The following is a 23,617-nucleotide window of genomic DNA, read 5'->3' on the forward strand; positions in this document are numbered from 1 at the left end:
GCTGTTTTCACAGACTGTGCACTGTACACAGTGTACGCGGACATTGAATCTGAGCGGATAATCTCTGTAAGAGACTTTAATAAAAAAAACTACAGAATAATCGACGTGTGGATAAAACAGAAGCCGTTTTATTTTACCAGTTATTATTTAAACTTTAAAGGTTGTAAGAGCAACACAACCCAGCACAGTCCTCTCCACCAGAATGGACGCGACTCCTGGGTAAAGTGAATGATGTCTCGCTCTGTTTACCTGTCACTCCTGCTGCTCGTGATATCGGATCATCAACAGGTGACCTCGCTCTCCCATGTCCCCCGGAACCAGCGTGGAGTCGGATCAGCCGTGCGGGCTTTAAACACCACACTAACCATGATGTACCAAAGCAACAACGATGAGGTCGGTGGGGTCGACCTAATGATCTTTTTATTTGATTCAAGAAAATATGTGTATATCAAACATGATATCAAATCAAAGTCTATTTATACAGCCCAATATCACAACACACCTTTGTCTCAGTGGGTTTCACAGATTAACAAACATATAGCTGACCGTGATAAGAGATAAATAAAATGACAAGAAAATATTAAAAAGACAAGATAGAAAAATAGATATAACACGTTACTTGTTAGACGCTTTTATCCAAAGTGACTTACATACTCAATACTGTGGACAATCCCCACAGGAGCAATTTGGGGGGAAGTGTCTTGCCCAGGGACACAACTGACTGCAGTGGGGTTTGAACCTGTGCCCCCCTGATCTGAACACCAATGCACTAGGCCAATGCGCCACACGTGTTAAATACATTAAAGGATATAAAGGAAATCGGGATTAAAAACAAATTTAGTTTTGATTGCCTGCCTTTTTTAAATATCTTTAATAGTGGCGCCATTGTAAGTTAAACTGTGCAATATTTGGTTCAGTGCCAGTCCATTTCTTCTTGTGAATGTGACTACCCAAGATGATCAGGTTTTACTGCCAGTACCAATTGTAACAGCATAGTTTGATTGAAGCGTACAGGTTGTCACATGATCAGTAGCAGACAGCATATAGAAACATCTTTCTACACACTACCTGGCACCCATAACACTTTGTTAGGAACAGTTATATAATCTTATGAAACCCGCAACAACATCTTGTCTCATATCCAACAAGAAGCTTTGGCCGGTTTCCAAAAGGTTTCCAAAAGGTCATTAACTCCATGTTTAATAATGAGGTTGTAGTTAGTGGTGGTGTTGTATTGATCTCTTAAGTATTGTTAATGTGTTCTCATTATTATTCTTATATTCTTCTTTATCATGTTTGTAAATGTCACCTTTCTATATAATATCTCTGGGTATTATTAGGCCCTGGATGTAGCTGGGCTGCTTGTTCTTTATATCATTATTTCATTTCTATACATATTCTTTGCAACAATGCAATGAAGTTCCTTTTTTTTCAAGCGGTTCATTTGCTGGAACATTATCTATGTCCTCCTTAGTGCTTGGTCTCAGTTGATATTATTCTTACGTACTTTTTACGTTTGATCAAATCACAGCAACGGGATGGTCTCTTTTTTCTCTTGGCAAAACATTGCAAAGCTGCCAAATGTAGTGTCTAGTGTGTATTGTACTTGATGCTTAACACAGCAATATCAATTATTATAAAACATTATTCTTGTGATGTCTTTCACAATACTTGGAATTTTGGAAGTATTTATTATCATATTTATTAAGCCCTATAATGATGGGAGATGGCGGCTGTATAATTGTAGTCATTTAGACCTCTAAGTAGGCCTAGGTGAACTGATGTGTCTTTCTCTGTGTGTGTACAGTGTGACCTTGTGATGAACGTCAGTGCTGCAGACCGCTGTGCGTTTGTGAAGAACACTCCAGACTGCAACTTGGAAGATGGCTTCCTCAACTACCTTAATCTGGCCTTCTGTCTGCTTCCTCCAAACCTCACACCCCTCACCATCACTCTCTGTGTAAGATGTGTGTGTGTGTGTGTGTGTGTGTGTGTGTGTGTGTGTGTGTGTGTGTGTGTGTGTGTGTGTGTGTGTGTGTGTGTGTGTGTGTGTGTGTGTGTGTGTGTGTGTGTGTGTGTGTGTGTGTGTGTGTGTGTGTGTGTGTGTGTGTGTGTGTGTGTGTGTGTGTGTGTGTGTGGTGTGTGTGTGTGTGTGTGTGTGTGTGTGTGTGTGTGTGTGAGTGAGAGTGTGGTCAGCGTGAAACTGCAGCTCAGCTCAGTTTTGAGGAAGATGACTTTGCTAGGAGGACTAGGAATGATCACACCTCTGTTTTACGACACTCAGGGTGTTTCTCAATGTCGAGTACGCTTGCTTGGTAGCACATGTCTTCCGAGTCACTTGCTTCAGAAGCGAGGCAAGTATACTTCCTGGCATTCGGAAAACGAAGAGTGGAACAGGCGAGGAAGTGTGCAGGTGTGCGTCATATGAGAGGCCCCGCCTTACATTTTCCGCCACAGATTTGGGGAAATTGGTCCGTGCGCAAAGCATTGTGGGGATTTTAAGACCGCAGACATGTGCAGCCTCGACATTTCCCGCTAAATACGCCGGGCTCGGTAGAATTCCAAGTATGCTGGACATTGGAACATTGCTTGAAATAGTGGCTCTGGAGCAGCTTTACTCGACATTGAGAAACAACCCCAGTCATTTCACTTTCTGCTCAACTTGGGAACTTCCTGAATTGCATTTTTTTCTGCATGACAAACTGTCACACTGATAAATCAGTAAGCATATTTGGGGGGGGGGGGGGGATTACGAGGGAGATATCACAAAATCTACCAAGGATATTCTATATAATATATAAAACATCCATGTTTCAGAATAGAAACAACAGGATCAGTGTAGTGAAACAAGGCCATGCTTATCAATGTATTCTACCTGATAAGCTTATAGAGCCTTTATCTGAGTATCACAGACTGCAGCAGCACTTATTTAGTGGGAATGCTGACCAGGGGCGTCGCCTGGACCTGAAAACATTCGGGGCTTAGCCCACAGTGACGCTACAGTGCAATTTTCTACTGCAACACTCCCCACACGCACACACACAGTACACCCGCAACTGTTACAATGAAGGCTCGATAATCAGCTCACGGCATATAGGCAGGGGTAAAGTGCTATTTTTTATGAGTGGGGGGCGGACCTCACGTCCTCTAGGGGGGTCCGGGGGGATGCTCCCCCGTGAAGATTTTTTTTAAATATTGAAGTTAAAAGCATCAATCTGGTGCACTTTGAGAGCAACATGGAGAGATCTATGGATACATCTCTCAACACATTACATTTCATTTTAGCTGATGCTTTTAGCTGATGCTTTTATCCAAAGCGACTTACAATTACCAATTACAGGGACATTCTCCCTGGAGTAACTAGGGCTAAGTGCCTTACTCAAGGGCACACTAGGGGAACACCCATATGAAACAAAACTGTAAACAGATTTTCTTTTTCTTTATGGATATTTTACAAATCACTCTCCTTTTAAACTCTATTCTTGTTTTACTGCATAGTAGATTTCATAACTGTTTTTCCTTTATTCTCTTGTTTTTTTTAAAACTATATTGATCATATGAAGGTGTGCCGCAGAGATAATCTTTTGAATAATTTGTGACCAAACCGTTTGAGACCCACTGAGATAACTTAGACTAAAGTTAACTATCTAAACACTCAGAGAGTCCTTTGTTTAGCTCACAGAGCCTCTCAGTCTGAGATGAGAGGACGCTCCTCCAGCTTGTTGTGGAAACAGCTCCTTATGTCGGTTAGTGCAGCTAGCTAACCAGATGCTAACAACACGGTCCCTGCTGGCACCGGTCCCCCTCTCTCCCTCTATCACACACACACAGCAGAGCTTGAATGACACAAGCACACGTTTATTTCCAATCAACTCTCTGATTGGTCTCTGTTGCATTCACTGAACACGGGAAATTACAGTTCTGCTGTCCTCTCTTGTGTCATGATGAGGTTCACGTAAAGCACGGTTAATGTATTATATATTATTGAGGGAGAATTGTCCGGGGCTACAGAAAAAACATTCAGGGCTTTAGGCGACGCCCCTGAATGCTGACACAGCATTCCCACTATCTGTTATGCTACGCACGAAATTCTTTATTATTCCGCCGGGTTATTTTGCGCCTCTTCTTCTCCCACATTCCACATCGCAGAAACTCCGTTCAAACATCAAAACGTTCAGGTCGGTCGGGAATCGATGGCTATTACTTTACTTATTCATAACTTTCATAATTCCAGAGATACATCCCATAATTCATCAAATTTTTAACATGGAAGTCACAATCTTCATGAACAATCTTCATGCAACTTCAACTGCTAACTGTTCCTTCATACTTTCACTCAAACCTCATTCCAACTTTAAAATGTCACAAATCTTTCTGACAACTTTTAAATCTGATTCTTGCTTTTAGAGATATTAAACATTGTTCAGACCTTGGTAAAGAGGCCTTCTTCAGATTTTAGAGTGCGTGATGTCACAGCTAGAGTGGAGGACAGATTTAATTTTGCCTTCATATTTTCTTTTAAACCTGCCATAATTCCCAAACCCTACATTCCTGAGACATCATTTTTCATGAGAAACGTAGGAAAACATCTCGTAGCTTGAAAAATAAAATAAAATAAAGCAAAAATAATTAAACAAAATGCCATGGAAACCTTTGATCTCTGGACACGTCGTTAGCTCAAATATAAACACCTGTCTCATGGAACACGATGATGTCATAACTCCAACTGACATGCTCAGAGCAACAGACTTCAGATAATGGTTAATGGTCCTACCCAGCGCCATATAGATATGGTATATATATGGTATATATATGGCTCTGGTCCTACCCTCAACAGCTCTACGTCAATTATGGGGTGTCATCATATGCCGTTTCCATGGAAATCCCTCGCCATAAAACACGATGTCGCTGTAACTCCAATGGACACGGTCCGATCGTCCCCCAAACTTCGCTTGTATATCACCGGTCCATGCCTCAACAGCTCTACGCCAAATCTGAGATCTCACCATAGGCTGTTGCCATGGAAACGCATCCCTCGCCATAAAACACAATGTTGTCGTGATACCTATGCAAATGTCCTAAAACAGCACCAGACTTCAGATAATGGCTTCAAATGCTGTTGCCATGGCAACACAATGCTCGCCATGAAACACGGTTTTCTCATAACTTCAAGGAAAATGTTCCAAACAGCCCAACACTTCACATGTTTGGTAACGATGCAGCCATCAACATATCTAAGCGTATTATGGGGTGTCATCAAATACCGTTGCCATGGCGACAGATCATTCACCATCAAGTTAGTTCAATAGTTTGCAGTTCAAATATTCTGCTGCTTTTCCAAGCTTTTTTACTTTCTTTTCTTCTCTTATCACACATTCAAGCCCCCAGTGTTCATGTATTATTTCAATCTAAATTCTTCACTTTCTTCTTACACATTGCATTTCAGCATAGCAGTTTAGCGTCAGCTTTTCAGCATAAAGCATTCCCACTAGCAATTTCTTCAGGAATTGCATTCTCTAGTTCACACTCTTCTGCTTCTCCACAGGTTATATGGCTGCTCTTTTTGTTCATCATTCTGGGACTCACAGCGTCTAAATTGTAAGTTTCTTTGGTTGCTATTGTAAATATGTGTCAGACAAGTTCCCCTTTACAGTATGTGTGTCATGCATGAAAGCCTAAATAATTAGCATTTGTTTCACCTATTGAGAGTATAACCGACCTCATGTGCACACTGCACAGTGCACACACATTTACAGCCTCAGTGGGGTCAGCCTTATAGTCACATGGAAAAGAGTCACATGACTGTCGAGAGATTTTCTCCATTGTTTCACTTGAGTTGTGAGATTTCTTCAAAGCAGGAAGGACAATTTGTTCTCATTCAAACTTCACCCACTGAACCCAATGCACTTTAGTAACTGTAATGTGTCTTCTTTAATATAACATTTCAGGAAGAATATCGTGTAGAAATTATGAGATGCTTTTCATCTGTATTTGCTTTTCTTAGGATCATACTCACTTGTTTTTTTACTGTTTCTTCCCAGTTTCTGTCCCAACCTGTCAGCCATCTGTACCAGTCTGCACCTCACTCACAACGTGGCCGTATCCTTTATCTACATCTACGGCACTTTCCTCACAAGTTAACACTTTGATATACAGTATTTATGTTTAACGAGTACAAAGCCATTCCATAAAACGGATTATCCACCAACATAGACCAAGGTCTATGGCGAAAATCAAACAGAAAATGAACTCTGCTGAGGCACCCGTTAGCGAATCTCACGCAGGGGAAAGGATCCAAATCCAGGCAAGAATATCCTTAATGGGCATTTATTTCTGATGATCTTATATCACACAACAATAGTACAATTAACAGATGTTCTATATATTCATTTCCTGCAGCCTTTCCTATGGCTTTCCTTAGTCAGCCTGGTAAAAAAAGAAAAGATATGCCTATGCTGGTGCAATGATCCCACCACCACCTGTCTCCAATTTATACCGATCACCAGGTACCTAAAACGGCCTTCAAAATAAAAGCATAAACACTTAAACACCTGTAAATAATAACAATAATTATTATTCAGAAATACAAAATATATAAACAGCTCCAACAGAGATGGTTCTTGTTCCTCTCGTTACTTGTTAGACTTTATGTTGTTAAATGCATTATTTGTTGAGAACATGTTCCTTGACTGGTGTTTGTTCTGAGGGTGTGACGTTCCTCGCTCTTGGTAATGGTGCTCCGGACGTCTTTAGTGCTATGGCAGCATTCTCCCACCCACACACTGCTGGACTGGCTGTCGGAGCCTTATTTGGTAGGCACAGTCTCTCTCTCTCTCTCTCTCTCTCTCACACACACACACACACACACACACACACACACACACACACACACACACACACACACACACACACACACACACACCTTAAACAACTAAAGCTGTTTAATATGGAAACCTGGTTGATATGTCCCCCTCCACACACAGGAGCTGGTATATTTGTCACCACAGTGGTTGCCGGCAGCGTGGCGCTGGTCAAGCCTTTCGCTGTGGCCTCCCGTCCATTTCTGCGGGACGTCATCTTCTACATGGTGGCTGTGTTTTGGACTTTCCTCATGTTGTACAGAGGAACCTCCACACTGGGAGAAACACTGGGTACATACACAAACACACACAATGTGTTTATACGGATTGACAATGTTTCCTTCTTCCTCAGGGTGTTGCATATTGGTCCTTTTTTGAGAGGCATTTTTAACATGCACTTGGCTAATAATAAACAATCATCATTTTGTATGATTGAAATCACTTACTGGTTTCTGGGCTGGAAAGGTCCAAGGACAGAGAGTGTCACATACTGTACGAATTGTAAAGCCTAATGACTTGACTCAAATAATATACTAAATGTAACACACTCCATGGCATTGGTGGACTTTACCGCCTCAGCTCTGCTTCAGAGCCATTTGTTTGTTTGTTTTGGTAACCCGGTAACAGATTCAATGAGGCATAAGCCACATTTAGGCCAGAAAAAAAGTGAAGTTCCTCCTTTGTGAATGCAGTTGTGTATGCAAAGTGTGTGCATGCGAGTGTTTTCTTGTCATCTGTAATCTCATCTATTTTCTGACCAAATCTAACTCAGATTGCAGTTCAGACTCACTCAGCCGTATGTTTCTCTGAAGTCTCTGGAGGCATATTTTAAAAATATTTGTATCTGGTGTTAGGTAAGGTCCTTTTTTGCCAAGGACCCCTAACAATATAGAGAATATTCAGGGACCCCATATCAGGAACACTTGAGAAATGAATAACATTGATGTATTTCTGCATTTAAAATGTATGTGCAGATTTTTTTGATCAAAATGTGATCTGAGCTATGATCGATTTAAAAATGTAAATATAAGTTGAACTTTAAAGCCTTTTGTTAAAAGCCCTACATTAAGAGTTTTAAGAGCAGTTTCACTTCAGTCTTTCAGTATATGATCTTCACTTTGCTTCATTTCCTTTTTCCTAGGGTACCTTGGCCTCTATGTGGTGTACGTGTTGATAGTTATTATCAGCGCGTTCATCTACAACCGGCAGAAACGTTTGATTAACTCCAGTGTGCAAAGTACTGCACAAATTCCAGGTTAGAAACACAAATACATTTACACCCACATCAAAATAAAAAATATGTTTACACATTTCCCCATTGATGATATGTTTTGTCTTTGCAACAGAGTTTCACTCGTCTGACTCGTCTGATGATGACGTTCCCTGCCTGAATGGAGGAACCGTCCAACAGGAGTACGGTAGGAATGCAACACGACAATTTAAGTTGATAAACACCAGGATTTATTTTGCATGATCAGGACCATAAGCTGCACGTGCATGTGTGTTTCAGAGTCAGAGTACAGGCCGCTTCTGCCCTACTCCGAGTCCACGAGTCAGATCCTGCTGAGCTCCATGAACCCGGTGGACAGCAGGAAGTGGAGGAGAAAAACCTGGAGCTGGAGGGCTCTCAAAATACTGAAGGTGGGTGGGCTGTGAAGCTCAATGTCTGAATGAATCTGGTTAGTACTGTAGGAGCCACATGTAAAGTATTTTCTGTGTTTGTTACGTCATATTTCTTGAGTCACTATAGGTGGTGGGCGTGTCTTTTGGATTTGGGTGGTGACGTTTGAGGTTTTATCCGGTTGCTCTTACCTGCGCACTTTGTCTTAAATGGAGGGGGATTGAGCTGGGGAAGGAACATTTTTGTACGCAATCGCATTCTCGATATGGACTAGAAACAATTGTATTTTTGCTTGTTTCGTTTGCAAATAAAAGGTCAAACACATACCAGTGGATAGATTATTTTCTTGCGCGTCAGACAATGTTTTTCTCTTGTTTAGTCCCTCGCGGCACTTTTTTTGGATTACTACAGCCGCAACAAGTACACCAAGTAAAATGAGTTAAAGTCTATTTAAAACTCTAATCAGACGCCCCTAGAGGTGGTGCTGCTGCTCTGCATCCCTGTGGTCGACCCCGATAAAGAAGACAGGAACTGGAGACGCCCGCTGAACTGCCTCCATCTGACCACCGCTCCTCTGGCCTGTCTGCTCACCTTCCAGTCTGGGGCCTGTAAGAGCAGCATGACATACTGAAGCAGCCATAATAAGATCAAATATACGGTTAAATCATTAGCCTGCCATTGTAGTTTTGTTTATTGAAGTCTTCATGTGTTCCTCAACTAATGTCTAGATGCAGATTATTTGATCCAAGGGCAGTTTCCCGTCTGGCTGCTGATGCTCCTGCTGGGATTCTTCCTGTCTGCTATCGCCTTCTGCACCACCACTAATGACTCCCCTCCCAAATATCATTCAGTAAGTATTTGTCGAGATTAGAAAAGGAGCTAGCAATCTCCAAATATACAGGATATGAAGCTTTTTTTAGGGTTAATTTCAGTGCCACCTTCAGGTCAGGTCTCAAATGTAGAAGATGCAATCGTCTATAACTTTAACACAACTAAGAGTTTACAGCCATGTCTGCTCTGTAAGTCTCAGCGCTACACAACTAAATGCTAACATGCCCACATGCTAATATTAAAAGGATGTTTACAATGTTCACCAGCATTGTTTAAATGGTCAGCATGCTAGCTTTTGCTAATGAGCACTTCAAACAAAGGACAGTTGAGGCTAACAGGCATGTTGTTGAGTTTTGCAGGAACTTTTCATACCCCAAAACTATTTATATAACATATTCTGGCAATACATTCATTAGTTGTTGAGATATTTCAGGCTGGTTCACCAGGGTTGCCAACTTTGGGTACCTGGCTGGAGTGAGATTTTGATATCATGGGTTTAATTACACATATGCGCACTAAATGACTGCTATCGTGTCAGCAGCGGGACCTTAGCATATATATAGGATATAGGATATATATACAATATATACAAATACACAAAATTGGACACAGACTATAAAGGGCACAACGTTTCATTCACTAATGAAAGTCAAACACATGTTTGTTTCCACTGTTTTATTGTGTGCCTGTCGCGATAAGCAATTAATTGACTTATCGTACGATAAATAAAAATGAACTCGATAAATTGCTATTTACATGAGGATGTGACTAGCAGTTCGAAAGGATGTACTTCAATTATTATTATATATTATCATTATGTCAGTGGTCTAAAACGGTCATACAACGGTGCCGACAATATTATCGTTTATCGCAATAATTTCCTGGAAAATGTATCCAACAAAATTAATTATCGTGAGAGGCCTATACATGAAACACACACACAAACAAATCTACAGACTTACTCCAAACTGCCAAACATATTAATTAACACACTCTATTTTGGCCTAGTAGAACAATAAGCAGCAGACTTTTACTTTTGTATCATTTCTACTGGATCTTAGATCTACGCATGCGCAACACGGGTCGGCAGTTGCCAGAGAGTATTTTTGTTGGGTAATCTATGGTAGGGCTAACCCATACAGTGGTGGGGTGAAGTCAGTATTTGCATTGTAATTACATACACGCCCCCCTTGACAGTGAAACGCCACGCGTGAGGGTTAGATTATTTCCCTGTCTCAATCCAAATTGAACTGTATGAAATAAAAAGGCACATTTGTCTTGTAGTAAATAAAAAGGGCGACCTGGAGCCAATCCTGCAATTTCTCCACAGGTGATAGAGTTGACATGCTGAAAACCCAACCCCTGCAGGGGGGTCCGGGCGATTCTCCCCCAGGAGATTTTTTGAAATACTAACATAAAATACACATTCTGGTACTCTCTTGAGAAGAAAAATAAATAAATCTAGTATTCCACGACATATTTAAAAAAAATGAATGCCATTTTAGCTTTGTGTTACTTTGTTCAGACAGCTGAACCTGCTCTTCCCTCACAGAGGGAAGAGGCTGTGTGAATTACTTTACATTGTGGATAGCCCCCATTGTTCTGTGTGTCAAAATGAAAGACAGCCCACACACCTATCAATCATCAAACCGTGGGGTCTTATTTCAGAAATCAACACGTAATGTTGTATCGATGTATATAGAGATGTACTACAGCAAAAGTATTCTCCGTGGGGACTTCCTGCAACAACACCACGCCGTTATCTTGATTCTGATTGGCCAGAAGACATTATCAAAGATGTTCTATTGAGAAGACGATCACTACCTGACAAGTTTTCAAAACCGTTTCTAGTCTTCGGTATTCTTGTTTTTGGCGTGAGAGCGTGAGATTGAGAGTGAAAGCGTGTGTCACACGCCAGATGCGTGAGAGTTGGCAACCCTGGGTTCACAGTGGGTGACTGAACGAAATTACATTGCCATCCCTAGAGCCATGTTGCTAGCAAGGCTTAAAAATAAATGCAGTATGTATTCATCACAATTTATTTATCATTCGAGTACTTTTTTTTCCAGATTGGATAAATGTAGGTTTAATCCATGGTTGTGTTTCTCTTCTCCAGCTGTTTTCTCTGCTGGGCTTCCTGGTGAGTGCGTTGTTGATCAGCGCAGCCGCCTCAGAAGTGGTCAGTCTTCTGCACATGCTCGGTGTGGTGCTGAGTCTCAGCAACACCGTGCTGGGACTCACTCTTTTGGCCTGGGGCAACAGCATAGGAGGTGAAACTCATTGTTGTTTACTAAAATATGAGTGTACTGTAATTTTTAGCACATTATGTATAACTTCTTCTTTTTTCAGACTGTTTTTCGGACATCACCATCGCCCGGCAGGGTTACCCACGGATGGCCATTTCTGCCTGCTTTGGAGGCATCATTTTCAGTATCCTTTTTTTATAAGAGATCGTCTATCAATCTAAAGACATCACATACAGTATGTGTAAAGATGGTTGGGAATAAATGCTCCTTGACTGTTTTCCCTTCAGACATGCTGCTTGGAGTTGGTTTAGGAGGTCTGATGCAGATGGTTGAAACACACAATGATGTGCAGGTAATCACAGGAGTTCATAGTTTTTTTTTAAACACAAACCATTAAGATGCAAAGACTTTCTATTGGATCTAACAACCTTTGTCTCTTTCTCCTCCTCAGTTTGAAACAGATGGTTTGACGTGGGTTCTTGCAGCATCGCTGGGTTTGTCTTTGGTTCTGTCCTTCGTCATCGTTCCTATGAGCCAGTTCCACTTGGGTCGAAACTACGGGATTTTTCTCCTCGTCTTCTACGCGATCTTCCTTATCATTGCGCTGCTTACAGAGTTTGGAAAGATACACTTTGTGTAGATCTGACTTCAGTAAAGCAAAATGACACACTGGAACAGATTCGCCTCTGCTGGGCATAATGTGAAATCTGTATTCATTCAACAACAGAAACCTGCACATGCCAAACTGGCAAATCAATAAGACTGAGACTTCTCTGCTCAGGGAGAGCTGAAATTATTACACTGTGCCTTTTATTAAATGTTTTGTTTGTGCTGACTGGATCTGGCACTTTGGGAGTCCAGAATGAAAACACAGGTTGTAAAAATGTATACTTTAAAACATTGTGAATTTGTCAAATATACTGAGAATCAAAATGTTAAAATGACCTTGTACAAAACGGCTATACGGGCATTAAATAATTTTGGTTTGGTATGTGTTTTACAGGTCGTGGTAATGCTATGCTGGTCTGTGTTATATGATACATTGTAGGTCAATTAGCAGTTACCAGCCATATGATAGTACAGCAAAAATACATAAATGCACATAACTCAAACAAAATCCCTTCTTACTAACTGAAACACATCACAGAATAAGAAGTTATAGAAAATACTTTGAATCCGTTTAACATTAGTTAGGAGATACACTGTTATTGTTGCATTGGGTTGAGCTAAAAGGATTGTTTGTACTTTTGGTCTTAAGAGAACTTAAATGTAGTGTCTGTTGATACTGATCAGAGGAGCCACTTAACTAAGGCATCGGGGTTTAAGCACTACAGGATTTTCAGGAGGTCACAAATGGCCTTCAGCAGTATACGTAATATCAGTCTTTGAAAAGGACATCAACGCTTCACTGGTCCAGCAACAGACCAGCACTGCTGTCTTTCTGTCTTTATCAACTCGTCTCCCTCTCACGTCAGTCCAAAAGGCCCCGGACTAGTTTCCCACTGTGGCAAATAGAGCGAGTGGGGGAACTGGAAAAGACCTGGAGTGATGGGAGCTCCTCTGCATTTGAAAACACTGAGATGGTGCTGTGTATGTACAGTACTGCTTGCTAACTATGTGTTAGTTGACGCTGTGAAGTCCAGTCTGTGCATTGAGCTGAGGCTCGGGGAAGGAAGACGGGTCAGAGACGGGACTGTCCAGATCCTGACCCGGGCTTTGGTCCAACTCAGGCAGGTTTTCCCTCGAATACTCTGCATACCACTCTTGCTGAAACGAGACGTACAGAAGGTAAGGAGATTTTTTTTGGTTAGAAAAGTTCCCTACATAGTGAATTGTTCTCTTAGCATAGGGATCCAGTGGCCCATCGTTTATGAAAGATAAGGAGATAATTCTGTCCCACAATTCCTTGTAGCAGCAACATTTTTAAAGGAGATGGCAGACCAAAGTCTATAACGACTATCATAATCACGTAGCCTAGTGTAAGTGCAGTCAGATTACTGTTACTATTATTACTTGTCCATTGAGATAAAAGAAAGTTGGTAAGGAAAAGCAATGGGACACAGTTTTTCATCTGAATTATTTCTTCAGTTTCTTACCTGTATCTCCTCCTCGTACATTTTCATGCTTAGGTCACTCTTGGTCCTAGACCTGCGGCCCAGGTACACCAGAGACGTATGCTGTGCACAGCAAAGCAGGAGGGAGGGCTGGTTAGTGGGACTTCATGTGAGGAGAAGGAGTAAAACATGTGGTGTGTGTGTGTTTTCTTACCCCTCCCCTGTCCATGGCCTGTAGGACTCCCTGTAGAGAGCTGAGGGAGGACGGTCCTGGGCACGTCTGTTTGAAAAGCTCCAGAGTGGCCAGAGCCTCATCCCGACTCACCTCGACTTCGAACACTATCCCGTTTTCATCTAAAGAAATAAGAGCACACACAGACAGAATGACTCACTTTCATAAGGAAGGTTTTTGTTCAGAACAAAACATAAATTATCTTGCTTTGAATCTATTTATTGTACTACGTGTTTTAGTTTATTTTGTATATTTGTAAACACTTGTCTTTATTATTTTTTAATGCTAAATAGTTTTTTTTATATTTTCTTACAACTTATTTTCTTATGTTGTTTATGTTTCCAACATCGTACACCAAAGAAAATGTCTTGTACATGTAAACGTACGTGGCAAAAAACTTGATTCAGATTTGCCATGCAGGAGTTCCTTCCTTTGGTATATTTCCCAAAACATCAGGGAGGGTAGGATAGCTCTGCATCTCTCTCTATGTCCTGACAGGCTCCATACATTTGGCGCCATGTTATTGTTTTTGATTGGTTCTCTTGTTTCAATTTGCACCAGTTTCTCACCCTCTGGGTTCTCCACTGGTTCCCGGTTCTTGCGGCTGTAGTTCATGCGGAACACAAACGCATCCAGAATGAACGCTACGATGATGGTCATCACCACCTGGAGAAAATCAAAATGACAATCATTCACAGTCACACTGACACACAGATAAAAGCAGAAATGCAGTGTTTACTTCCAGACACAAATCACAAACACAAATGACTACACTCACCATGGTAACTATGTAAAAGGTCATGAAGTAGAGCCGGCTCCAGTGCGTCGTCATAGAAGTGACTCCTTCCTGTGGGAGAGGGAAACACACTCTGATCAATGACAAGGCTGCAGAGTGGGGTCGGATGAAAGACCACCAATAAATGACTTCATCTTACCATTGTAATGTACCAGTTGTTGACCACAGTCAATTCAAAAAGAGTCACTGGAGAAAAAAAACGAAGAGGAAGAAATAAATCGACAAATTAGATAACTGGAAAATGTACACATCTAAATAAATATTACTGATCCCATTTTTGAGAAGAATTGTTAATGTCACAGCAGCTTAGAGCAAATACAACAAAGATAATAAGCACAAACTATACAGTCCGCATCAACTAAAGGTTCAAATAAATGGAAATGATTCAGGTTTCTTATATTTAAGTGATGTGTCTTTGGTCATCTGTAGGAACGAATGAGCTGCATGAAGCACAGACAGACGGGAAGTTGTAAAGTGCCGATGGACTAACGCACATTCATGGGATTCCTTAACAATACCAACAAAGAATATCTCCAGCATTTTTGAAAAGAAAAATTACCAAAGCTGCTGAGAATGTTGTTGAAGTTGTTGAGATAATAGTATCCTTCTTGCAACACTGTTTTGTTGCCAATCGTGACGTTTCTCAGTCTGTAGGAGTCTGCCACTGTGCTGGTGCTGAGAAAATAAAAACTAATTTATCCTCTTGAGCCAGCAGGTATGAAAACATGCAGAAGATCAAAGTTACAGCCTATTTATCCAGATCTCCCAATGTGGATACAACTGAAAAATGACTTGCAGTTACTCGACTCACTTGCAGCAGTTGGGGTAAACCACATCTGCAAAGAACTCCATCCCAACAATCGCAAAGGAGTAGTAGAAGATGATTAATGTCAACCCCAGACTGGCCATCCTGGGAAAGAGCTCGAACATGGTGTCCAACACATTACGATACCGCTGCTTTATCTTAAACAACCTGAGAAAGACAACAGACCAACAGTTAAACATAAAGAAAAACTGTGAAATATAAGTACATAATACTCTTAAGAAATACCGGAGCGCGTACCGGAGCAGCTGAAGTGGTCTGAGGACTACGATGAAGTAAAACGGCTCCATATCAAAGGCAAGAGCAATCAGACCGAGGAAGGCAAACAACGTCACAGTGAAGTCAAACCTGGACATGCATCACAGTGAGCATTAATGTCAAAAACACACAAAACCAGACATTTAAAATAGATTTAAGTTGTGTTTTCACTAAAGACCCACATTAAAGGCACAGTGAGAAAGATGTGTATGTTGCAGTTTGTAAACACTTAAACTTGGCTCACTATAATTTGCATGTTTTTATGGGCAGTGTCCACCATTTGCTTAGCTTCTTCTTGGAAGCGCGTTTAAGATATAGCACCAGGTTAATTCTTTTTTTTTTAGGAGGTTGAAACCAAGACATTTCCGGAACACAGCAACATAAAAAGAGAAAAGTGGAGGGGAAGTATTTAAATCTATACATTTCAAATCCTTCTCATTGTGCCTTTAAAGTTTCAGTAACAGTACTGAATCCAAATGTACAGATATATATATTCTTATGCTCACTGTGGAGCTGGGCATTACCTGTCTACAATTCTGACCATTATGGATTCAGTACTCTCTGAATATGTAAATCAATCGACCCAGTATCCAAGTTATTACTCACAGATTCCACCCAGAGCTGATATAAGCCATCGGCCCCAAACCAGTTATTTTCAACAACACCTCTACACCATAAACTAAAAATGGAAAGACAGAAGCAGAGTTAATATTGGTGTAAGTGAATGTAAACAACTGTCATTCTTGACACCCTCTATGACCAATTCATTAGCATATGATACTTTTCTGTGTGAGTGGGAAACTGCACACAGTGTACTCACTGGTTAGAAAAACAATGTAACTCCAGGGAACAAATCTGGACCAGGAGAATCCACCTGCATGAGGACAGGAAGATGAGTGATCTGTAGTTCAAAACACTTTGCTTCAGTCCTCTGTGTTTATCATCAGGAAAGATCTTACTATTCAGAGAGTATGTCTCCACGAGGATCCATACGCCATTGATGGCCACCACCACACCTGCAGCAAGAGAGAAGATAAAACAAGTTTATGATTAGAGACTTTGCATCGATATCTCTGGGACCAGCTGGGAGAATGTAAATGATATCACTTACACATGGCGTATTGAAAGGCCTTTGACTTCACGAGCAGGTTGATACCTAGTGAAGTAAAGAAGGCTGAGAGTAAGTTGAGTTGATATACTTTATTAATCCCCGTGGGGAAATTGTTTCTCTGCATTTGACCCATCCTAGTGTTAGGAGCAGTGTGCTGCCATTTTGAACGGCGCCCGGGGAGCAGTGCCTTGCTCAGGGACACCTCGGTAGCACTTGGTCTTGCCGGGACTTGAACTGGTGACCTTCCAGTTGCCAAGCCAAGTCCCTATCGACTTCGCCACTACCGCCCCAAGTAAGGCTGAGAGTAAGAACTTAAGACACAGGTTTGTTGGTCTGATGAACAGAAGAACAGGAGGAAAAGAGACTTGCCTTTGAAAATGAGGAAGGTCGTGTGTGGAAGATCATCAAACCAATGTTCTCCACTGCGTCGTGCCTAGAACACACACATAGCTTTATATTTAAACGTACAACAACAACAAAAAGTGTGAAATATAACTGCACATATGTAAGGATACTCACCTTCCATTTAAGGCCAGTGACCTCATAGAACTTATAAAAGTCCTGTAGACTGAAGCAGAACAGACAGGAAATATAACTTAACAGGTGAAGATCTACCAATGGCCACAAGGAGGGGCTATTGGTGCCATGCTTCAATATGTCATTCTGTTGGACAACCGTTTACCAAGTTTAATTTGATTAAAATCCAATCATCATGTTTAAATGTAAGTGTAGCACAGTCTGCAGATACATATGTGTAAGAGGTCACACACTTGTGCATGTGACTGAAAGTAAAACATTGAGGAGCATTCCAATTTTAGTTTGAGGCAGTTACCTGAGCATTGGAGCCCCTGAGGTGTTAAGAGCTTTATATGTGAGGAAGCGGTCTCTTGCAGACATCCGTGGTCTGTAAAATCGCATGAGACCATCAAACTGTTTTAGTGTCACACCTGACGGCCTCTGCAGAGAAAACAACAACACAGTGTTTGTGAGTGCTTCATATTAAATAAATAACTTGTACCAAATAAACATTGGTGAGGGCTTACCTGCCGGCTAACTAACAGCTGGAAGGCATGGTCAATAGCGGAGCGTTTGTGAAGTAAAAGAGATTTAAACTTCATCTTCTCAACGTCATTAAACGTATCGAACACAACTGCGAGGAGCTGTGGGGGGAAAGAGAAGGGAGGCTGATGAGTGGACATGTTTAAAAAACACTTGAAATAAGCCATATCTTATTATAACTGAGGTATTATAAGTGGTGGAAACAAAGTACCAGGTTCATGATGAAGTAGAGCTCTATGGAGAGGTAGACAATGAAGAACACACAAGACCAGCGGTTCTTGGAGTAGGAAGGCATCATCACATCAGGGAAACTACAAGAAAAAGGGAAACACGAGAAATGAGGTATAACATTAAAACTGTGGAATCAGCCAAATGTGGTGAGGGGAAATAAAACATCATTTATGATGAGCTCTGAAAGCAGGAAGTTCTGCTTGCATGGCATGTATGTAAAACTGGAACAGTGCTTTGTGTTTTGTGTGGCCGTGCTTACTTTGCTGTGGTGACCAGCACAAACAGACTGACGAGGCTGTTCTCCAGGGTGCTGAAGTACTGCGGCGAGAGCACAGGCTTTAACACAGAAACCTGACACCAAAAAATCCCCAGACTAACACAACTCAGATAAACTCATGTCGGGCACTAAAGACTCAACATACCGGGTCCGTTTTGTTCGGAGAGAAAAGGCAGAAACCTGGAATGAGACAACAGGATAGTAATGCACACAGAGTAACAGGAAATAATGCCACAAAAACCAAAACCCCCCCAAACTAGTTTCTATGTTTCTCTTTGCATTCTTACCCAACATAGCAAATATAACCATGAAGAAAAGCAGCAGTAGGAGGATGTCAATGAAAGGTGGGAGGGACTGGAAGATCTGTCGCAAGTTTCTGATTGGATAAAAGAAACATTAGTCAGTAAAATGAATGGTTTAACAGTGAAATCATGGACACATGGAAAAGGGAGATTACTTTGAATTAAGCAATTTACAAATAGGTGATTAAAACTGACCATCAGTGAGTAGTAAATGTCCTTTTTGGCAAGTCAATTTACAACGAATTGTGTACATTAAACTAGCTGAAAATCCTATTTGGCCATGAATTTGACCTGACTGCGTGAATGTGTGATGTTTTGGTCACATCAGGACGGCAGATAGCTTGCACATCTTCCGGCGCAGACTGAAAACTCATCTCTTTCGACTCCACTTCGAGCGATAGAACTATTAACAAAGCACTTTTATACTAATAAAAGGACTGGCTTATCTAAAGCCAGTTGAGTAGCACTTGAAATGTTTTGGCTCTATGAAACCTGATGTACTTATATGATTCTGTTTTCTTCAAGGTTGCGTCTTCCTGGTCGAATGTACTTATTGTAAGTCGCTTTGGATAAAAGCGTCAGCTAAATGCAATGTAATGTAATGTAATGTACGTGTACCTGCGCACAGCACCACAGTATCTACAGTCCACCAGGAAGATTGGTCTGAGAGCTCTGGTCACTCTCACGTGAGACGTCTGTCTGATCAGAACCACAATGGCCTCCACAAACTGTAGCAGCAACACAGACGTCTGAACAAGGAGGAGAGACGTCATGAACAATGTGCAGTGGACCAGACCATTTGATGTAAAGCATCCAGCATGCTGAAGTAACTAAAGCTGGGCTGCACAATGAATCCACACAACCAAAATCAACAGCGAAGGTGAGGAAGAACAAATTAATTTACCAATTCATTCCACCACGAAACACGGTGCTTACGACTGTCTGCTTTTTGGCAGAGAATTCAAAGATGACAATAGAAAAGCCTGCATTACTTTTCAAGAAAAAATAAAACATGACACATCACAACCTGTGGGAAATCCCCATCAGCTGTTAGACAGGTTATCCTTTAACGAGTCATCATATTGACTGTTCTGTCTACATGAAAACAATGTGGACAATCATTTTTTTTAAAATGGTGTTCTTAAGAATGATAGGAGAAATCAGGATTCCAATTTTGAGTTGAAAACATTTTGATTCTCATTTTTACCAGAACCCAGCAGCACTTCTATAATGTCATCAGAAAGACCCCATCATGGATCAGTTACCTTCACCATGGTCCTCTTGTGTCGTATGAAGGTATGGAAGCCTAACCAGCGCAGTTTCATGCATAGCTCGAACGCCATCATAACCAGAGCCAGCAGCTCCAGAGTGGCATGGACCTGCAGAGGGATCAAAAACAAAGGGGCTTTTAGAGGGAGCTGTGTGTGTGTGTGTGTGTGTGTGTGTGTGTGTGTGTGTGTGTGTGTGTGTGTGTGTTTACTCACGTAGACGTCCAGACGCAGTGAGGGCACAGCGGGGGCTTCACACAGCGACAGCATCATCAGCAGCAGGCCTGTCAGCAGCTCCATCATGTAGAACAGGTGGTTGTGGGCAAACAGGTACGCTGCCAATGCCTTAGGGTTTCGAGGATGGGTGAAGAACTTATCATTGTTCTCTCCCTCCTGTGTGTGACATTTAAAAGGACGCATTTAAATCGCATAATGTCATGTCAATGCGGGTTGATTCAAACTGATTCATCACCAGTAGGTAGCGGTAATGTGCCAACAAAGGCAGTGAAGAAGAGTTCAAGCAATGCCCAATTTATAGTGTTTTAAAAATCGTCACGCATTCAAAACACTGTCAGGCCTGAAGAATAGACACAATTCATTTTGAGACAAAACACTAAATGTAAAACAATACCTATAAAAACACACTTAACATCATTACACATGAACTGTGCAACTCCTTAAAACTATAATGAATTACAAACAATAAGATGATTTTACCATGAAATTCCTCATTTGAGCTTCCCTGTTTCACTACTTTATTTATATATACTTCGAAATTTGAATGAGTACAAAGTTTACCCATCACATGTAGTACAGTGAGAAGGATGCAATAAAAACCATTATATAACCATGTGGACTCAGCAGTCTGGCACACTCCGTAACTATCACATGACACACTTCACTGCTCTGGGTACCTGCAGGTAGATGGCCGCCTCTTGGAAGTTCATCTCCCAGCTCTGCCGTAAGGACGCATTTTGGGCTCTGTGGAGTTGTGGCCCGGGCGTTGAGATCACAGCATTGTTCACTATGTCATAATTTCCTCCTCCTCCATCTGGAAGAAACACGTAAGTGTCAGTGTATTAATACATGATGTGGAAAAGAACAAAATAACAATGAAGTTCCCAATATGGGTTACACAAACACAGTACATAGAGGGTCCTACCAATGCAGTCTAGTTCTAACTGTAAGGCATACGAGGAGATCACTACTGGAGTCCCGCTGTGAGTCTGATCTTCATGGGAATCAGCTGCCTGTCCGCATATGCACTCCATTGATCAGTTTGTCTGAGTATCGCAGCTGTATGAATGAATAAAGGTCCCACAGCACAAGTGTGTGTGTGTGTGTGTGTGTGTGTGTGTGTCATTCACAGTGCACTGGTCTTGTTTCAGCATTCACACACATCTGGAGATACTAAGGGCCAAACATTCCAGGCCTGATTCAAACTCCAGACACAAAGTCAGGATGAGAGTCCTTACAGATCCAGGAATATTCAAACTAAAACGGGGGATCAAAGCGACACTGGAAACAAAACACCTTTTAAAGCTGTTGACGGTGCTTCAAAAGTTATTTTCTGACAATTGTTTGCTTCTATAAAAAAAGTGACTTTTACAACCGCCTTAATGAGAGATACCGGTGACAGTAAAATGTTACTGCCATAGCCACACAGATTGAACTTTCAACCCCGTGCATACAGTCAGTAAGAAAATGCCGTGTTTGCACTGATTTCACATTGTCTAAACCGTCCCCTTCCTGGCATAGACAGGATACAGGCACCACTCAGATCAACCAAAAAGAGGAATTAATCCTATGATACAACAAGGAGAATGACTTACTTCAAAAGACAGGGATGACATCTAAATATCTAATAACACTGAAAAAGCAGTAGCATATCAGAATTACAATTAATATTTTATCTCATAACCTGAAATTATAGATTAAAGCAAGATCCTTCTTTAGTACGAATCAGTTTCTTTCTTAAAAAAAGCAATCCCTCCATTTGTCTTCCAGCAGCTGCATACTTCAATCCTATGCGAGTCTATCTGGGTGTTCTTCGCATGTGCTGTGCATCACATGTCTCGGCTTCTGCACACGTCCTTGGAATAAAACATAGAGGAGATGAAATGAGCCTCTGAAAAGCAGTCACACACTGTTCCTGTAAGCTAGGACAGCAGCAGCTGAGATGTGAAGGTCAGATTCCAGTCCAGCGGCAGCCTGGCTGTTATCCTGACAGAAGAACACCGTGTGTCAACCCCTCATTTGTTAGAGAACAATAATATGTTGTCCCAGTGAAAAACACGTTGGGGTCAGGCACACAGAAGCACAAATAGGCTCAGCAGTAGGACGAATACAATCTAGTTTTGTGGTGATCTCAAGGGTCCTGACCACCAGCAGTTAAACTGAACTCCACAAGTGATTTGCCACTGAAGGGATACAATCCAGCCTTCGTTCTCAGTGTCCAGGTTCAAACTCCCTCTTTTTGCAGAAAGCTCCAACAACAATCAGAAAGAACAGTATGATACTTCCTCCTTGTCTGTCCACCACTACCAAATATCCTGAGGACAAAAAAAAAAACTTCTCCCCTCTTCCTGTTCAGCTCCAGAGCAAGAGTAAATGCTTCAGTTTGCTCACACACAAACACACTTACACACAGGCTGCAGACATTCACACACAACACACACATGCGGTCCATGAGCACCAGGGAGGGGCGGGGGGTGCACCGGTGTGCTGAGGCAGCAGGTTCTCAGACGGGTCATTTTGTAGCTTGTATGTGAGGAATACAAAGGCAGCAGGATTATTATGTTGAGTTGATGCATGGATACCCATACGTACTTTGAGCACACACACACATGCACACTCACACGCACACACGTGACCTCCAAGCATAGTGGACAATCTCTTCTCTCCGTTACAGCAGCAGGGCCTGGATGTGCAGAATGTATGCAGCTGACTGTAAACAACATTAAACGGCTATGACCAGGCTAGTGCACATCTGGTGAGTAGACAAGCTTTACCTTCACAACATATACTGCAATAATAGCCTAGACAAAAATACTAAATATTCTTCTATAAATAACACTTTGCAGTTATATGAATACAAAACAATGGAGCCAAAACAGAATAAAACACCAACGACACCTAAAATGATTTTAGACAATAATTTAACATTGTACAACACTATGAGATTTGTTTACGACATACTAATCTATGACTTTTATTTGTGCATACATTAGGATTTTTTTAATGAAATTATATTTGATATGACATCATTTTTTTTATCGCACACAAGACATTTATACGACATATTATATATACATTTATACTATACTATGACTTTGTATGAACACAATACAAAGGATGTAAGGTGTATTTTTTGTGACATAGCATAATATGACTTATATATGATATTTTGCGACAGGTAGGAATGTTAAGTAAACTGCCACAGTGGTAAGTGAGGACACACTTGATTTTAAACCCTGATAATCTTCATGGAGGGGAGATAGAGTGCAAAGATGGTAATATGCTCAGAGGGATGTTGACTTTAATTCTAGGCCAACATCTTAAACTCTGCCATTATATTATTATAATAAGGAGGTGGGAGAAGTACTCAGATATTGTACTTAAGTTAAAGTAGAAGTACCAGAGTGTAGG

General features: G+C 41.3%; 3 protein-coding genes across 3 annotated transcripts in view; 2 read left to right on the forward strand and 1 right to left on the reverse strand.

Annotated features, from left to right (window-relative positions):
- slc8b1 (solute carrier family 8 member B1) lies at window positions 1-12,547 on the forward strand. Its single transcript, XM_034216361.1, has 15 exons — window positions 1-393; window positions 1,808-1,960; window positions 5,546-5,598; window positions 6,042-6,099; window positions 6,707-6,812; window positions 6,984-7,151; window positions 8,002-8,115; window positions 8,207-8,278; window positions 8,371-8,501; window positions 8,948-9,089; window positions 9,210-9,331; window positions 11,429-11,582; window positions 11,662-11,742; window positions 11,846-11,910; window positions 12,010-12,547. Exons 1-15 carry the CDS (start codon window positions 229-231, stop codon window positions 12,196-12,198), a joined length of 1,773 nt encoding a protein of 590 aa, XP_034072252.1. The 5' UTR covers window positions 1-228; the 3' UTR covers window positions 12,199-12,547.
- tpcn1 (two pore segment channel 1) overlaps window positions 12,352-23,617 on the reverse strand; it is a 12,077-nt gene continuing 811 nt past the window's right edge. Inside the window, exons 2-26 of the mRNA XM_034216360.1 lie at window positions 20,884-21,020; window positions 20,186-20,362; window positions 19,967-20,080; window positions 19,320-19,450; window positions 18,687-18,775; window positions 18,545-18,579; window positions 18,382-18,440; window positions 18,103-18,202; window positions 17,876-17,992; window positions 17,665-17,789; window positions 17,352-17,400; window positions 17,202-17,265; window positions 16,833-16,877; window positions 16,681-16,737; window positions 16,542-16,595; window positions 16,328-16,400; window positions 15,704-15,811; window positions 15,452-15,613; window positions 15,200-15,315; window positions 14,780-14,826; window positions 14,623-14,691; window positions 14,414-14,510; window positions 13,827-13,966; window positions 13,655-13,735; window positions 12,352-13,325 (exon numbers count right to left, since the gene is read on the reverse strand). Of these exons, the coding sequence (XP_034072251.1) occupies window positions 13,179-13,325; window positions 13,655-13,735; window positions 13,827-13,966; window positions 14,414-14,510; window positions 14,623-14,691; window positions 14,780-14,826; window positions 15,200-15,315; window positions 15,452-15,613; window positions 15,704-15,811; window positions 16,328-16,400; window positions 16,542-16,595; window positions 16,681-16,737; window positions 16,833-16,877; window positions 17,202-17,265; window positions 17,352-17,400; window positions 17,665-17,789; window positions 17,876-17,992; window positions 18,103-18,202; window positions 18,382-18,440; window positions 18,545-18,579; window positions 18,687-18,775; window positions 19,320-19,450; window positions 19,967-20,080; window positions 20,186-20,362; window positions 20,884-21,020 (2,393 nt within the window). The 3' untranslated portion in view covers window positions 12,352-13,178. The remainder of the gene's footprint in view (window positions 13,326-13,654; window positions 13,736-13,826; window positions 13,967-14,413; window positions 14,511-14,622; window positions 14,692-14,779; window positions 14,827-15,199; window positions 15,316-15,451; window positions 15,614-15,703; window positions 15,812-16,327; window positions 16,401-16,541; window positions 16,596-16,680; window positions 16,738-16,832; window positions 16,878-17,201; window positions 17,266-17,351; window positions 17,401-17,664; window positions 17,790-17,875; window positions 17,993-18,102; window positions 18,203-18,381; window positions 18,441-18,544; window positions 18,580-18,686; window positions 18,776-19,319; window positions 19,451-19,966; window positions 20,081-20,185; window positions 20,363-20,883; window positions 21,021-23,617) is intronic.
- iqcd (IQ motif containing D) overlaps window positions 22,800-23,617 on the forward strand; it is a 6,239-nt gene continuing 5,421 nt past the window's right edge. The window contains exon 1 of the mRNA XM_034216364.1: window positions 22,800-22,961. Coding sequence (XP_034072255.1) covers window positions 22,939-22,961 — 23 coding nt within the window. The 5' untranslated portion in view covers window positions 22,800-22,938. The remainder of the gene's footprint in view (window positions 22,962-23,617) is intronic.

This window comes from Gymnodraco acuticeps, unplaced genomic scaffold (genome assembly GCF_902827175.1).
Source record: "Gymnodraco acuticeps unplaced genomic scaffold, fGymAcu1.1, whole genome shotgun sequence".
NCBI lineage: Eukaryota > Metazoa > Chordata > Actinopteri > Perciformes > Bathydraconidae > Gymnodraco > Gymnodraco acuticeps.